Source organism: Taudactylus pleione, unplaced genomic scaffold, assembly GCF_031769625.1.
Source record: "Taudactylus pleione unplaced genomic scaffold, aTauple2 ptg000556l, whole genome shotgun sequence".
Taxonomy (NCBI): Eukaryota; Metazoa; Chordata; class Amphibia; order Anura; family Myobatrachidae; genus Taudactylus; species Taudactylus pleione.
This window is the reverse complement of record NW_028284958.1, coordinates 17,059,884-17,075,261: the sequence shown is the minus strand read 5'-3', so window position 1 is coordinate 17,075,261 and position 15,378 is coordinate 17,059,884. Positions and strand designations below refer to the sequence as shown.

The 15,378-nt window shown below is 45.6% G+C and overlaps 1 protein-coding gene across 1 annotated transcript; it reads right to left on the bottom strand.

Moving 5' to 3' along the window:
- Positions 1 to 11,858: 11,858 nt before the first annotated feature.
- LOC148481911 (paraneoplastic antigen Ma1 homolog) lies at positions 11,859 to 12,773 on the bottom strand. The gene has a single exon (XM_088452891.1). It carries the CDS (start codon positions 12,771 to 12,773, stop codon positions 11,859 to 11,861), a length of 915 nt encoding a protein of 304 aa, XP_088309017.1.
- Between the last annotated feature and the right edge of the window lie 2,605 nt (positions 12,774 to 15,378).

Here is a 15,378-nt window from a genome sequence, read left to right as displayed (position 1 = left end):
TGAAGTTAGTTCAGACACTGCCAGCTTGAGTCAGACTTTTGCAAAATCAGCTGGAGAAACTGAAGGAGGAGCTGAAAGGGAGCGATTCCGCTAAGTATGTCGGACTTGTAGATCAAGCCCTTCATTCGCTTCGCCAGGATCCAAGGGTCGTCAATCTATTGAAATCAGATCACTATAGTTTGGCAACCATACTTGATCTTAGGTTTAAGTCATACCTTGGGTTGACTTATTCAGTTAGTTTCACATCGGCGAGAAAGTTCCGCCTGCCTGTTTTTCACCGCCTTCATGTGTTTTGGACACGAAAACTTTTTGTGCACGCTCCCGATTTACTCCATATTCATTTGTCAAACAGGCGAAATGCCTGTGGTATGCCTCAGTGGTATGCCTCTTAGTGAAACTGGTGATACACCCAGCAAATGTGAAGCAGGTGAAAAGTGCCGGTTGAATCGGGGGAATCACTCTGTACCCGAGATAAAGATGGGCTGACTTCGGAAATCATTATGGTAGTTTAGTATTAGCCCTAATTGTACTAGTTAGGGTACTTAAGTGGTGGTAATTGCTTGCTATTAGCGTCTTGGTAAAAGAGGTGAAGAATGGCATAAAGCAGTGTTTTTTTTGTGCAAATAAGTAGTTGCTTCAAATTTGGGATGCTTGAAAATGGGTACTACCACATTTGTATGTCTCTAAAGTGAAGTTTTAATAAAAATGAAATTCCTCCTTTATACAAGCACCTGCAACCCCTGAAACACTTGGCCCCTTCTTAGAGCACCCCCAGAAGCTTATTTCGCCAGTTTTTTAAGTTGTCCCCCCACTTTTTTAATTTTCGCCCCAAATTTGTAATGTGTTTTTTGGGGTGTTCCTTTATTTCTTTTTTTGGATGAACTGTCCTTTGGGGGGGGTGTGTACCAAGGGTTCTGAGTGGTTTCCCAACATCTGCACCCCAAAATATGGATTTTGCACTTTTTTTCTCCTTCTCTGTGGAGAAAAAGTTCCGCCTATTTCAGTGCTTTGACTTTTCGCATAGGCGAAAACGGACTGGAATTGAATACGGAGATACATTTCAGCCAAAATTTTTGCCAAAAACCATGTGAAAACGGCTTTTCACTCCGAACTGAATACGGCCCCTTGTGTCCTTCTTTCTGATGGACATAAATCTGAAAAGATGCAAAGCTGTTGTGAAAAAATTGTCAGCTCACGCGGCACATGACACGGCAGCATCTCCTCCTTCAGTTTCTGCTGCCTGGAAAACACTACATTTTCCTAAGAGACCCACTGCTGGTTATGCAGATCAGTCAGCAAAACCTAATGACATCTGGATGGGTCTGAAAGAACTGCCTACAATAAGTAACATGTCTAACATGACTTTGTCTGATACGGCCACCATTCATAGAATGGTGGATGATTATTTTAGGGATAGCATCCAAATAGGCATGTCACACAGTCCGTTTTACTACTGGCAGGAAAAAGAGGCAATTTGGAGTCCCTTACACAAACTGGCTTTGCTGTACTTAAGTTGCCCACCCTCCTGTGTGTACTCCAAAACAGTTTTCAGCGCACCCGGGAACCTTGTCAGTGATCGGCGTAGGAGGTTACTTCCTCAGAATGTGGAAAAGAGGATGTTCAGCAAAATGAATGACAAATTCCACGAGGAAGACCTTTACCAGCAATTAAATAAAAAATATACAGAGACGCCTGTAATGGTGGATTCCAGCGGGGACAAATTAATTTTGTGTGAAGAAGAGGATGTACACTCTTATGGGGATGATGATGACGATGATGACATCTGATCTTACCTATGTTGTAAAGCCAGTTTGTGTATGGGATCATTGCCACCAATGTCCACTGCGCATTGGCAGCTTGTTTTGTGGGAGTCCAAACAAACCAATAATTTCAGCCACAAGTGGCAGTCCCTGTTGCTGAAGTGATTGGTTTGTTAAACTGTGAATGTCCTGTTTCATATATACAACATAAGGCTGGGTGGGAGGGCCCAAGGACAATTCCATCTTGCACATCTTTTCTTTGCATTATGCGCTGTTTGGGGCATTGCTGCCTGATATTTTTAATGTTATGGTTTAAGAATGTCCAGAAATTGTAATGGCCACAGACAGCATCCCCTGTATGCCCCTTTTATTTAAAAAAAAAAGAAAAATTCTGAACCACCAAGTTGATGGGGTGGGCAAATATGAGCAGCAGCCAGAGCATCTTCCTGCCATGATGTGTGCAATAAAGTGCAAATGTGTTTAATACAAAAATTAGCTGTGTATATTGGTCACATACATATATATTTATATGGTACATACAATGAGTAAAGCAGGCTGAGGTAACCTGAAGCACGCCACCTGTTGTTGACAAATGACTTCCAGTAGGCCCAGCAAACCTCCCTAATTCGCCTTTAGCGGTGTCTTACCCTAACCTCCCCCCCTAGTGCCCAGTGGCGTAAGTTCATCCCAGATGCCCGGAGGCAAGGTATAATTTGGTGCCCCCCTCCCCATCACAGCCACTGACACTGTAATGTAGGAAATCGCATGCAGACGGGCTATAGATAGACGAAGGCGGCAGCTGATGGTGTAACATGGAGCTCTCCACTAGTGTATGGTGGCTTCTCAGGTGCCGGGAAGGAGTGCCATGTATTGGGCAGCCATGATGGTACACTCTGGGTACATAGTTACAGCCCTAAGTGGGGTGAATGTGTTGTGGACAATGGAGGAGGTGCCCCCTTCAGAGCTGGAGCCCGGCGGCAGGCGCCTCCAATGTCTCCCATAGTTCTGCCCCAGCTAGTGCCTAACTCTAACCTCCCCCCGTTAGTGCCTAAACCTAACCCCCCCTCCCCGCTCCCTAAACCTAACCCTCCCGGTGGGGGTGCCTAACCCTAACCCTCCCTTCCCCTAGCCGGAATGGGTATGATTCCCGTCAGCGGCAGCCCGACAGGAGCAGAGTGCGAAGCAGCGGAAGCCTGACAGCGCTGGAAATCCCGACCGTGGCTAGGTAAGTATCTGCTAACCTAACCACCCTAACCCTCCTTAGGGGTGCCTAACCCTAACTTCCCCCCAAGTGCCTAACCCTAATCCCCCCTCTAAGTGCCTAACCCTAACCACCCCCTTCCCCGCTGCCTAAACCTAAGTCCCCCGGGGGGGTGCCTAACCCTGTCCCCCCCTGGGGTGCCTAACCCTAACCCTCCCTCCCCCTAGCCTAACCCTAACCCTCCTGGGGGGATGCCTAACCCTAAGTCCCCCCTGGGAGCCCTAAACCTAACCCTCCCCCCCCCGCGGCTGTCCGCTCGTGGCACCCGGCATCACTACGATCGTGATGCCGGGCGCCGTGATGCCGGGCGCCGGTCTCCCGGCGCCGGGGAAATGCGGGCGTCTACATCTAGACGCCCGGCATTTCACCCATGCCGGGATAAGACAGTCGGGAAGCCGGCTGCCGGTATTTAGACAGTCGGCTTCCCGATTGCTTCCCCCCTAGCTTAACCCTAACCCTCTCCAGGGTGGTGCCTAACCCTAACCCTCCTTCCCCTAGCCTAAACCCTATCCCTCTCTGGGGTGGTGCCTAACCCTAAGTCCCCCCGGGGTGCCCTAAACCTAATCTTTGCGGCCGCTGGTCATATAACTACATCCCGATCGGCGCACGTCCCTAATGGAAAAACACTGTAGCCATAGGAATCACTGTGCCTTATAATTATAATGCAGGAAAATTATACTAATTTTCCCATTTGAATGTACATACAGCGGGTAAAATAAGTATTGAACACATCAACCTTTTTCTTGGTAAATAAATTTGTAATGGGGCTATTGTAATGAAATTTTCATCAAAAGTCAGCAACAACCCATGTAATCCACACATGCAAAGAAATCAAACCATAGATGTAGATAAATTAAGTTATGTGTAATAATGTGAAATGACACAGGGAAAAAGTATTGAACACGCTTACTGAAATGTATATAATACTTCGTACAAAAGCCTTTGTTGGTAATGACAGCTTCAAGACGCCCCCTGTATGGATAAACTAGTCGCATGCATTGCTCAGGTGTCATTTTGGCCCATTCTTCCACACAAACAGTCTTCAAATCTTGAAGGTTCCGTGGGCTTCTTCTATGAACTCTAAATCTTTGCGAGGCCAGGAAACTCCATCCGTCGCTGGGCATCCCTGCCCCCACATCCCCAAGAAAATGCCGCTGCCTGTAAAACAGGCAGAGGCATAGCATGTGCTGCATGCGAACACGCAGGACCCGTTCTGTACAAGTGCAGAACAGATCCTGCACACGCACAGATTCCATTCCCGATAATCGGGAATCTGCGCTCAGCATTGCACTTAAGTGCACAGCTGAATCAGGCCCTGAGAACACTTGAGGTCAAATTTATGTTAGCAAAACTACAAGCACAAACTTTATGAAGAGTTCAAGTTATCATTTTATCCTTAGTAAAACTAGCAGAACTTTATGTTCCATAAACCCATTTCACCCCCTTGTAAACCTTACAGCTATGTTGTTCAAGGCATCTAGCTCTACAGTGTTTTAATATATTATGTAGCACTGTGCATCTTCATGCTTTGGGTATCATTATCATTATTAAGATACCCAATGCACGAAGGTACACAATGCTACATAATAATAAAATAACCATCCCTTTACAGAATAACAAAATATTGCTAATTTAAAATTGGCGAACTGGTGACTTTCCTGTAAATAACGCACATGACCGTTGTAGTATATGCCATGGGCTATAAAGATAATCATGCATTCCAAAAGTGTAAAAATAAATAAATATGGCATCATACACAACTATACACAACCATACACAAGACAATCAGTAACTATTCCTTGTCCTTTCTAACTAAGAGGGAGCCGCACTTCCTGACTCAGCTCCTCTCTGTAACAAAATAATGGAACAAGTCCTAGTGACTGCTTCCTTTCGCTCTGAAAACAAAGCCCTGTCTGGATTATAATAGATCTCTAGCTAAAATTATAACAGCTGTCATCCATCAGATCAGAAACAATGGCTGACCCGAGACCACCGGATTTACACGTCACTCTCGGCAGTGTGTGACCCTGTGGATTCCCTACACATATCACCATTGACACATTTTATCGTAAGCAGCAGTTTCAGAGCTAACAGAGAAATAGTAATGGGAAAATTATATAAATAGTTTCACAGTTAAGCATACTTGCCTACTTTTGAAAATGATGGCTGCAGAATGCGACGCGTCGTTGTGGGGGCGTGGTCTGCTCCACCCAAAGGGCGTGTCTAACTCCACCTATGGGCGTATATATTCCTATAAACTGACGCCCTAGCTCCCCCACTGACATTAATACATCTCTACTCTGCCATATTGACAGTAATAGACTCCCCCCCAGACACACACATTCATTTATATGAATAGATTCACACACACACACATCACATGAATAGATTCATACACACACACAGTCACACACACACATCACATGAATAGATTCATACACACAGTCACACACACACACAAATAGATTCATACACACACACACACACAGTCACACACACTCACATACATCACATTACTACACACACACACATACATCACATTACTACACACATACATAACATTACTACACACACACACACACACATACATCACATTACTACACACATACATAACATTACTACACACACACACACACACATACATCACATTGCTACACACACACACATACATAACATTACTACACACACACACACACACACACACACACACACACATACATCACATTACTACACACACACACATACATCACATTACTACACACAGACATACAAACACACAGTAATAGATCTCCCTCTCTCCCCCATGGCACTGACATGAATTATACATTTGGCAGGAGCTGCAGTGAGCTCTACACTCACAGTCTCAGGCAGCTCCTCTGTCTCTGTCTTCAGTGTCCTCCGGCGTCGGCTCCTCCCCCCTCCGTCCTCTGTCATCACAGGCTGGCCAGGGAATGCTGGGAGCAGCAGTGTGTGAGCAGGGGAAGGCATGCCCAGGAGACCTCCGGGCCAGCAGCAGCCACACTCCTGCCTCCTTGCACCCGGTGAGTATGCCCCTGCGCCTTAAGCTCAGGCCTCGCCCCCTTTACCTCCGGACTCGCGCATGCGCAGTCCGGATTTTTAGACAGGGCACTGAGGGCAGAGGGAATGCGGGGGATTCAACCTACTTTACAGGGTAGCGGGAGCTACCACCTTTATTCGGGAGACTCCCGCGAAATTCGGGAGGGTAGGCAACTCTGCAGTTAAGATCTACCTTACCTTATGAGAACATCAGACTAAACAAAGCTGTATGAAGGTAATTGATATCTATTTTGTTAAATTCAAATTGTACATAAGTCATTTTACTATTTTTACTGTCTGGACAAGTGTTACCGGATTATAGATTAAGAGTTGATGCATATTTAGCTTTTGTCATTCGCTCTCTGGGCTAGATTCAATGATGTATGTAAATCCGATATTTACGTACATCTCGATGTTTAATGATCTGTGCAACGAGCCACACTGCCCATGTGCAGATCTAGTTCTGCGATGTCCCAAAGCCGTAGCATGAATGACATGCTACTGGCATTTGAGGGCACTTATAGTGAGCGTTCCAGAAAATGGGGACGTGCCAGCTCCATTTTATGGGCGTGTAAAAGCCAGTGTCTGCATTTATGCAACTTCACTGGGCCTGGCAGCATGATTTTGCCGGACATCCTGAGTAACCTGAGGGTTCACACAGATGGTGCGATTGCTGGCAGTGGGCGTCTTATTACTTAAGATGCCTCCTGCGGTTTTCGCATATTTCGCACAGCTGCTGCATAAAAAGACACAGCGGTGGCAAAATTAGTGTACATCTCTAAATCAGGCCCTCAATTGTGATATTTATACAAAGGTGAAAAATAATCTGAAAAGGTTCTTAAAAATGTATTTGAATGAATGACATACACATTTTACACCATATTCGATTAAACTTAATTTAAGTTATATTTAGTAATGGGCCAATGGCATTAACAAAATCCTAATTGTACTCAGTGTAACAACTAAAAACATGACAGCATGAAGTCCAAAGGAGGAAAGTTCTGAAGACAAGATAAAGCAAGACTGAAATTCCTGCTACAGAATATGGTCACATTTCAGGTATACATACAAAGATGTCACTGTATGATCAGGTGATAGGCTGACTAGTGAGTGACTGAGGAGATATACCTAAGTGAGACGGGTGTGGTCTGATGTGTCGACGTTGACCGTATTGACATTTATCATGTAGAAAGTGATAAAATGTCGACATGTTTGACTGTTGACATATCGTCCGTGGTGGCCCAGCGGTGACTTACCAGCTCCTGACGACTGAGTCCAGCGCAGCTTCCGAGGGCCAGCTGTCATGTCTCTGTCACTTTTGGGTCAGACTTTCGATGCTGTAGTGTTCTAGTGAGTATTTCTGCCCTATCCCTAACCCTCCCTCCAGTGCCTAACCCTAACTCCCCCCTGCAGCCTAACCCTCCTTCCAGTGCCTAACCCTAACTCCCCCCTGCAGCCTAACCCTAACTCCCCCCTGCAGCCTAACCCTCCTTCCAGTGCCTAACCCCAACTTCACCCCAGAGGCGTCACCGGGTCTGGTGACACCCGATGTGCACTCTGGATACTTGCGCGCCGGAGTCACACCAGACTGAAAATGGGGCGTGGCCTAAATAAAGGGACGTGGCCTTGCGGGGATCCCGATAACATCACTCTGGGGGCAGCCCAGCATCACCGGAGCAGCCCAACCCTAACTTCCCCCTTACAACTTAACCCTCCCTCCAGTGCCTAATCCTAACTTACCCCCTGCATACCAACCCTAACTCCCCCCTGCAGCCTAACCCTAACTTCACCCCTTACAACCTAACCCTCCCTCCAGTGCCTAACCCTAACTCCCCCTGCAGCCTAACCCTAACCCTCTCACCCGCAGCCTTACCCTAATATCGATATTTCACATGTTTACATGCTTAGAATGTTGACATATTAACAATTTCAATATAACTATCAACATTGATGTATAGACATTATGAATGACAATATTGTGATTGTTGACCTTTTGACTACATCCTATTAAGACCTGGCTGTCTTGTGAGGCTTTTGCAGAGGCCAAGCAACATTGCCACATAGCCATTTCAAATTAAAGAAACAAAAAACGTTTAATCTGATTTCTTAAAAGGGCTTTATCATATCTTTATTTTTATGATATGGTGCTTTTAATGGAGAATTCCTCACTGAGAAGTCTATGTACTAAGCCTTGGAGAGAGATAAAGTACCAATTAATTAGTACCTAAATGCCATTTTCAAACACAACCTGTAAAGTGACAGGAGCTGATTGGTTGGTACTTTATCTCCATCCACTTTCTCTATCCAAGGCTGAGTACATCTCCCCCTATAAATCCAGGTTCCTACTCTATGCTCGTCTGATCCAAGAACATATATTAAGTGAGACAGACCGCGTATGTGTGTCCGATATAAACTGTCTGCAGCTTGTCCACTAAGACCAAGGGGCCTATTCATCATCGAAGGCCATATGGCCTCCGATGATGAAGTTTTAAACTCGCTGTGAGGGATACTTAAGTACAGAGTCTAACGTGCCTGTGGTTTTCACCAGGGACCCCCACAAGGAGTTTGGGCTTCGCTGCACCCAACATGCAGATCATAAGATCACCATATACCAAATTTTAACCTGTTTTTTTTTTATTTTGTATTAGTGTATCCAAAGTAGGGCCAGGTAAACACTACATTAGGATGTATTACTCTAGCAACATTCCTAGGTTCCCCTAACTGATCATAAGTGAGAACTAAGGGAGGTTTGACTTGCCTCTGCGGCCTCTCTTGAATTCCCCCCATTTCCACCCTTTCATTTTCTCTAACCGGACTAATCACTTCCCAATTTCTTCTATCACCCTGAAAGAAATCCTGATTACCAAACTCACTAGTTTCTATTCCTAGGGATTCTGTACCTTTCCTAACTATGTTTTCCTTATTCTCAATTTTGTTTAAGTCTTCAGGTGAATTATCCATATAATAATAGTACCCTGTTTCTCCAGCTTCCTCCTCTTCTCCTTCACTATTGTTATGAATTTGAGCAGCCATGTCTTTTGTATTTCTTCCTGGTGACTTGGTTTGAAGAGCAGAGAATTCTTTGTCATCCCCAAAGTTGTCCATTCTGACTTCCCGTCCTATTGGGAGCAAATGTTGACGATGGTTAGTTAATACAACATTGGAACCACTTTCCGGCCTGATTTTGTAGACAGGCAAATCTAGGAATTTTTCCACAACTATATATGGTTCTTCCCTCCATCTATTGGCTATCTTGAACTTCCTAGATAATCCCAGTCTTCTAAGCAGCACTCTGTCTCCAGGGGCCAATTCCTGGTCCCGCACCCTTCTATCATATTGTGTTTTGTTTTTTTTCCCAAGTTTTTTTGGCCTATATTTTAATTTAAAATCGTACAATGCAAGGGCAGATAACCATCGGTGTCCAGTGGCATCTAATTTAGCAGTTGTTTGGATATAAGTTAGTGGATTATTATCCGTATGAACTTCAAAGAATGTCCCATATAGATAATTGTGAAATTTTTCAACTACACACCGCTTTAATGCCAAAAATTCCAACTTATGTGTAGGATATCTTTTTTCGCTTTTAGATAATCCTCTAATCACGAATGATATATTGCCGCAGTGTGTCCTGTTGCTGCTGATATAATACCCCTCCGATCCCTTCTTGAGATGCATCTGTATGCAGGGTGTATGGCAAATTAGGGTCAGCATATGCCAGCACTGGTGCATTAGTCAAGCGTTTTTTTAATTCTGTAAAGGCCCTCTCACACTCATGAGTCCACCTGCCTCCAAAGGGTTCATTTGTTTTATAGTATAGCTTTGAGTTAATCTTCTCCTTTGGCCCCTTTTGTTTCGTACCCCAGACTGGGGGATACCCTTTAGTTAGGTCAGTAAGAGGTTTAGCAATTTGGGAATACTTTGGCACAAATCGACGGTAATAACCGCAGAAACCTAGAAAAGATCGTAAGTCTTTTAGTTTGTTGAGACGTGGCCACTTATTCACCGCCTCTACTTTGGAAGGGTCAGTAGCTACCCCATCACGGCTTACAATATGGCCTAGATATTTAATGGAAGATTGACAAAGCCGGCATTTGTCTATGGATAATTTTAATCCTCCTTCCACCAATCTGTCCAAAACTTTAAGCAGGCGCCTATTATGTTCTTCCAGAGTATTGCTGAATACAATGATATCATCTAAGTTAACAATTACCTCTCGATAATTCATGTCCCCTACTATTCTATCCATTGTTCGTTGGAAAGTAGCAGGGGCTCCCTTAATTCCTTGTGGCATCTTCAGAAATTCAAAAAATCCTAAGGGACATATGAAAGTGGTTTTTTCACAGTCATTTGGACACATAGGTATTTGATAAAACCCGCTTCTCAGCTCTAATACGGAGAACCAATTACTACCCTGAAGACAATCCAATGCCTCATCTACCTTAGGTACAGTGTACTGGTCAGGTACAGTTCTTTGGTTTAGGGTTCTGTAATCCACACACATACGTATACTTCCGTTTTTCTTTCGCGCTACTACAATTGGGGAAGCATACGGACTGCGGGATTCAATAATAACTTGATTTTCCAATAACCCTTTCAGGTGTAATCTAACGTCATTAAAATCAGCAGGAGCTATTCGCCGGGAATGCTCTCGGAATAGGGTGTCATCGGTAAGCCTAATATAATGTTCGACTCCCACAGCTACCCCCAAATCCCATTCCTCCAATGAAAAAACCTGGACCTTTTGTTCTAACTCTGTAATTAGCAGGCCCTTGTCGCTTTCTGATATATCGCTTCCGTGGAAACAACCAGAAAACCTACTCTCAACATCAGATTTTAACCCATCTATCTCCACTTGGACATTGAAAGTAGCAACCTGAGGTTTCTTATCCCCTTGTTGACACCATTCAGAAAGAAGGTGATATAGATTAGTGTTAGTACCCACAATAATGGGACAATCACTTCTCCCTCCGGGTATTTCAGGGCAAATTAAAGCTATGAATGGGACCTGGAGTTCTCCATTAGTAAGATTAGTGAACTCTAATGTTGTTTGAATGTACCCCAAATATGGGTATCTTTCTACACTCAACCCCCAAATAACTAATCCTGTTAAGGGTTTTATAGATATTTCAGACAATTTTTCTCGATACCATGACTCAAAGATTATTGATACTTATGAGCCACTATCTAATAATACTTGGCAAGGGTGTCCATCAATTCTTGCTGACATGATAGGGGCAGGTCCCATTAAACCCTCTGGCAGGATTCCACTCCACCAAGTATTCCCCATAGCACATAAGCCAACTTCTAGGGGGCCTGTGAGGGGGTCACAGACCTCCCTCGGCCATTTCCCTGTTCTTTCCGTTCTCTATCCTGCTCATTTCCACTAGATGCACTTCGGTTTGGACCTGCATTTTGATTACATTCGTATGCTATGTGACCCATACGTCCACATCTAAAACAAGTCCGTGTCATAGGTCTAACCCCTCTTCCCATACCTCTATTAGTGGTATTTGATGTCACTCTCCTTAATGACTGACCTACACTTGTTGATGCTAGAAATTGATCAATCTTCTTGTTTTGTTCTTCCATTAATTTAATGATCTTTTCTTCAAATGCATTTTGTTCTAAAGTGGGTACCACTACTTTTACTTTTTTCACAGTATGTTCCCTCATCTCAATTAGCATCTCCTCTTGTTTAATCTCCTTCATTAGTTCATTGAACGTAGGTGGTGGCATCCTCATTTCAGAACATCTTAATTTTTGAGCTACAGGGTCTATAGTTAGGCGCCCCGTAATAATTGTCTCATCCTATTTTTGTCAATATCTGCTTTCACTATCCCACCTTTCTCAACAATTTTATATAATAATTTATCTAATCTAAATAGGTATATGCTTAATTTTTCTCCAGGCTCTTGGAAAGTATGAAGTAGGCGAGACAGTAGATCTCCCACATCCTCAAGCATCCCGTAAGCATAATCTAATGCTTCAAAGTACATCTCTATTGTCGCATCAGGATTACTACGCCTAGTAGCCTGTATGACTCCCATAGCCGGTCCCCGTAAACTTTCTACCACTCTCTGTCTTTTTATGTGGTCTGGGCATTTCCACTCTTCAGCTTGCTGTACTGCAGCCTCTTTCCAGGCCTCATAGTTTTCCTCTCCTACAGGAACAGGCTGAATACCGGAGAAGACTCTCAACCTGCGATAACTTCCCTCGTAGTGCCAACGCTCTAATTGTGTAACCACTTTATCTACGATTGTTACAAATTGGTTTCCTAATCTCCCTTCATTATCATTAGCGTCACCCCCTGCATTTGCCCGTGTGTTAGAACCTGGGGAATCAGGGGTATTATTGTTTATCAATGGGGGTGATACTGCCTCTTCCTCTTCCCTTACATTTGGCCATATAGTGTTCCACCTTCTTCCCGTACTTCTATCAGCAACCATCATTATAGGTATCAAATTAGGATCCAATTCCCCATCTGTCTCTATGAGCATAGCACACACCAGCCCCAAATCTCCTCTCCACTTGTCCACTATCCTAGGGTGAACCACCCCATATAGCATTTTTACTTGAGCAATAATATACTCATTTGAAAACTCCGAAAAGTTTCCACTAACTCCAAAACATTTCTTGGGATTTTTTTCTTCCCTTTGGCACCACATGTACAAATCATCCCCTGTGAAACACTCCATTTTACTTAGGATCTCAGCAGTGCCTCCAAATGTAACCCCACTTACAGGGATACTAAATTTATGTGCCTCCACCCAATCTATAGAGCGGAAAAGACATAAGACTTTTAAAAAGAACATATGTGGTATTAATGTGTTAATCTTATAATATGCAAAACATAATATCTTGAGGGCTTTCCCAAGCAACCCTTAGACAAAGTCATAGATACATAAATACAGATATACTTAACCATCTTTGGCTTGGGTGGAGGCACATAAATTTAGTATCCCTGTAAGTGGGGTTACAATCCAGGTTCCTACTCTATGCTCGTCTGATCCAAGAACATATATTAAGTGAGACAGACCGTGTATGTGTGTCCGATATAAACTGTCTGCAGCTTGTCCACTAAGACCAAGGGGCCTATTCATCATCGAAGGCCGTATGGCCTCCGATGATGAAGTTTTAAACTCGCTGCGAGGGATGCTTAAGTACAGAGTCTAACGTGCCTGTGGTTTTCACCAGGGACCCCCACAAGGAGTTTGGGCTTCGCTGCACCCAACATGCAGATCATGGCCCTCTGTCTGGGTTCCCAAGTATGGAACTGATAACTGAACTGGGCGCTTGAATGCTCACGAAAGCGTAGTCAGCCAAGCGTGTCATCTACTTGGCAGGCAGATTCAGTTCCAGGAAACTGGCAATATCAGGTCGTAGGATAGCTGGGTCAAAACCAAAAATCACTAGGCGCAGTACAAAGGATGAGACAAAATTAGGTCAGGTAATAGCTATGGTCAGGAACAGGTTAACAGATAAGGTAGCACAAGCTGGGAACAGGAACGATGGATATAGGAAAAAGACCTAACACTCTGGTACTTGTCAGTGCTCTGAGTCTCCATTTTATAGACAGGAGATTCAAATTTGGCGCAGAACGTGATATCAAGTCAAGAGGAAAGCATCGGCCGCCTTTATGTCACCGCAGGACCCACTAGGTGAGCTCTGGGTTCCGGCGCGATGTGACAATTTGTTTATTTAACACTAGCTAGCACCTGCTATCCATTGAAAACAGATTCCTTTGTATGTTTGTTAGAAGTGAACTTGAAGTAAGCTGCACTAACTTACAATTAGAGATGAGCGGGTTCAGATCTCAGAGATCCGAACCTATCCGAATTTCAGGGATCCGGGGCGTTCCGAGCGCAGCTCCCTGCCTGCCCTGGATCCCTGACCCGAGGCAAAACCTTGCGACCCCTCTGTCAAGTCGCAAAGTTTTGTTTTGAGCAGGCTTAACGCTGATTGGCTGAGAGAGCCGTCTGTCACGGCTCTCAGACAATCAGTGTTAAACCCACTGGAAACAGCACAAAGGATAAAAAGAAGATGGCACCTGCCTCCTGACACCGCCGGCACCCCCCACTGCCGACACCGCAGGCACCTCCACTGGCAGCATCACCCGCTGCGGACACTCCTGCACTGCTGCCCAACGTACTGAGGACACAATCAGTGACCCCCACACTGCCGAGACTCCCACACTGAGGGCACCACCAGCACCCCTGCACTTCCGACACAGTCAGCAAACCTGCACTGAGGACACCGCTGGCACTCCCGCTCTGCTGACAGCGCCAGCACCCTGCATTGAGAACACCCCTGCACTGCTGACACAGTCAGCAAACCTGCACTGAGGACACCGCCATCACCCCCGCTCTGCCGACACCGCCGGCACCCTGCATTGAGAACAGACCCCGCACTGCTGACACAGTCAGCAAACCTGCAATGAGGACACTGCTGGCACCCTCGCACTGCCGACACAGCCAGCAAACCTGCACTGAAGACACTGCTGTCACCCCCGCACTGCCAGCAAACCTGCACTAAGACACCGCTGCACACCTGTACTGCCGACACAGCCAGCAAACCTGCACTAAAGACACCGCTGGCAGCCCTGCACTGCCGACACAGCCAGCAAACCTGCGCTAAAGACACCGCTGGCACCCCGCACTGCCAACATCACCGGTACCTTTCACTGAGGAAAATGCCAGCACCGCAGCACTGCCATTCCATGTATTGAGGACACCGTCAGCAACCCCGCTCTGCCAACACTGCTGTCACAGTAAGTGCACTATTGGTGTATCCAACCCACACTGTATAACACACTGTGGCCCTGATTCAGAGCCGGACGCTATAGCGAGCGGCCAGGTTGATGGTCGCGATGGTTATCGTGACCATCGGGCTTGCGACGAGACCCTTGTGGTAGGGTCTCGTGGCCGCAAGCCCCAGAGAAATTTCAGCTCTAACCGAGCCGGAATATCTCCACTGACATCACTCGTGATGTCAGTGGGGCCACCCCCAAACGGCAGGCGTTCACATGGGAACGCCTCCGTTTGGGCAGCCACCCGCCCGGGCCGCCCACCAAACGGGGCGAGCTGACACTCAACATCGACAGCTCGCCCCCTTTGGTGCGAGACTCGGAGCAACGGATTGCCCATCACTAGCCGGGTCTCGCGCATGCGCACGACGGAGCCGGCTCCGTCGTGCGCATGCGCTGTGGGCCACCATCGACCCAGTTGCTAGCGTTCAGCGCTTGCGACCGGGTCTGAATCAGGCCCTGTATCCGTGTTGAAAATTAGAGCTGAACTGCCACAT

Coding starts and splice junctions, on each gene's coding strand:
- LOC148481911 (XM_088452891.1), bottom strand. CDS start 12,773: ATGGAGTGTTTCACAGGGGATGATTTGTACATGTGGTGCCAAAGGGAA.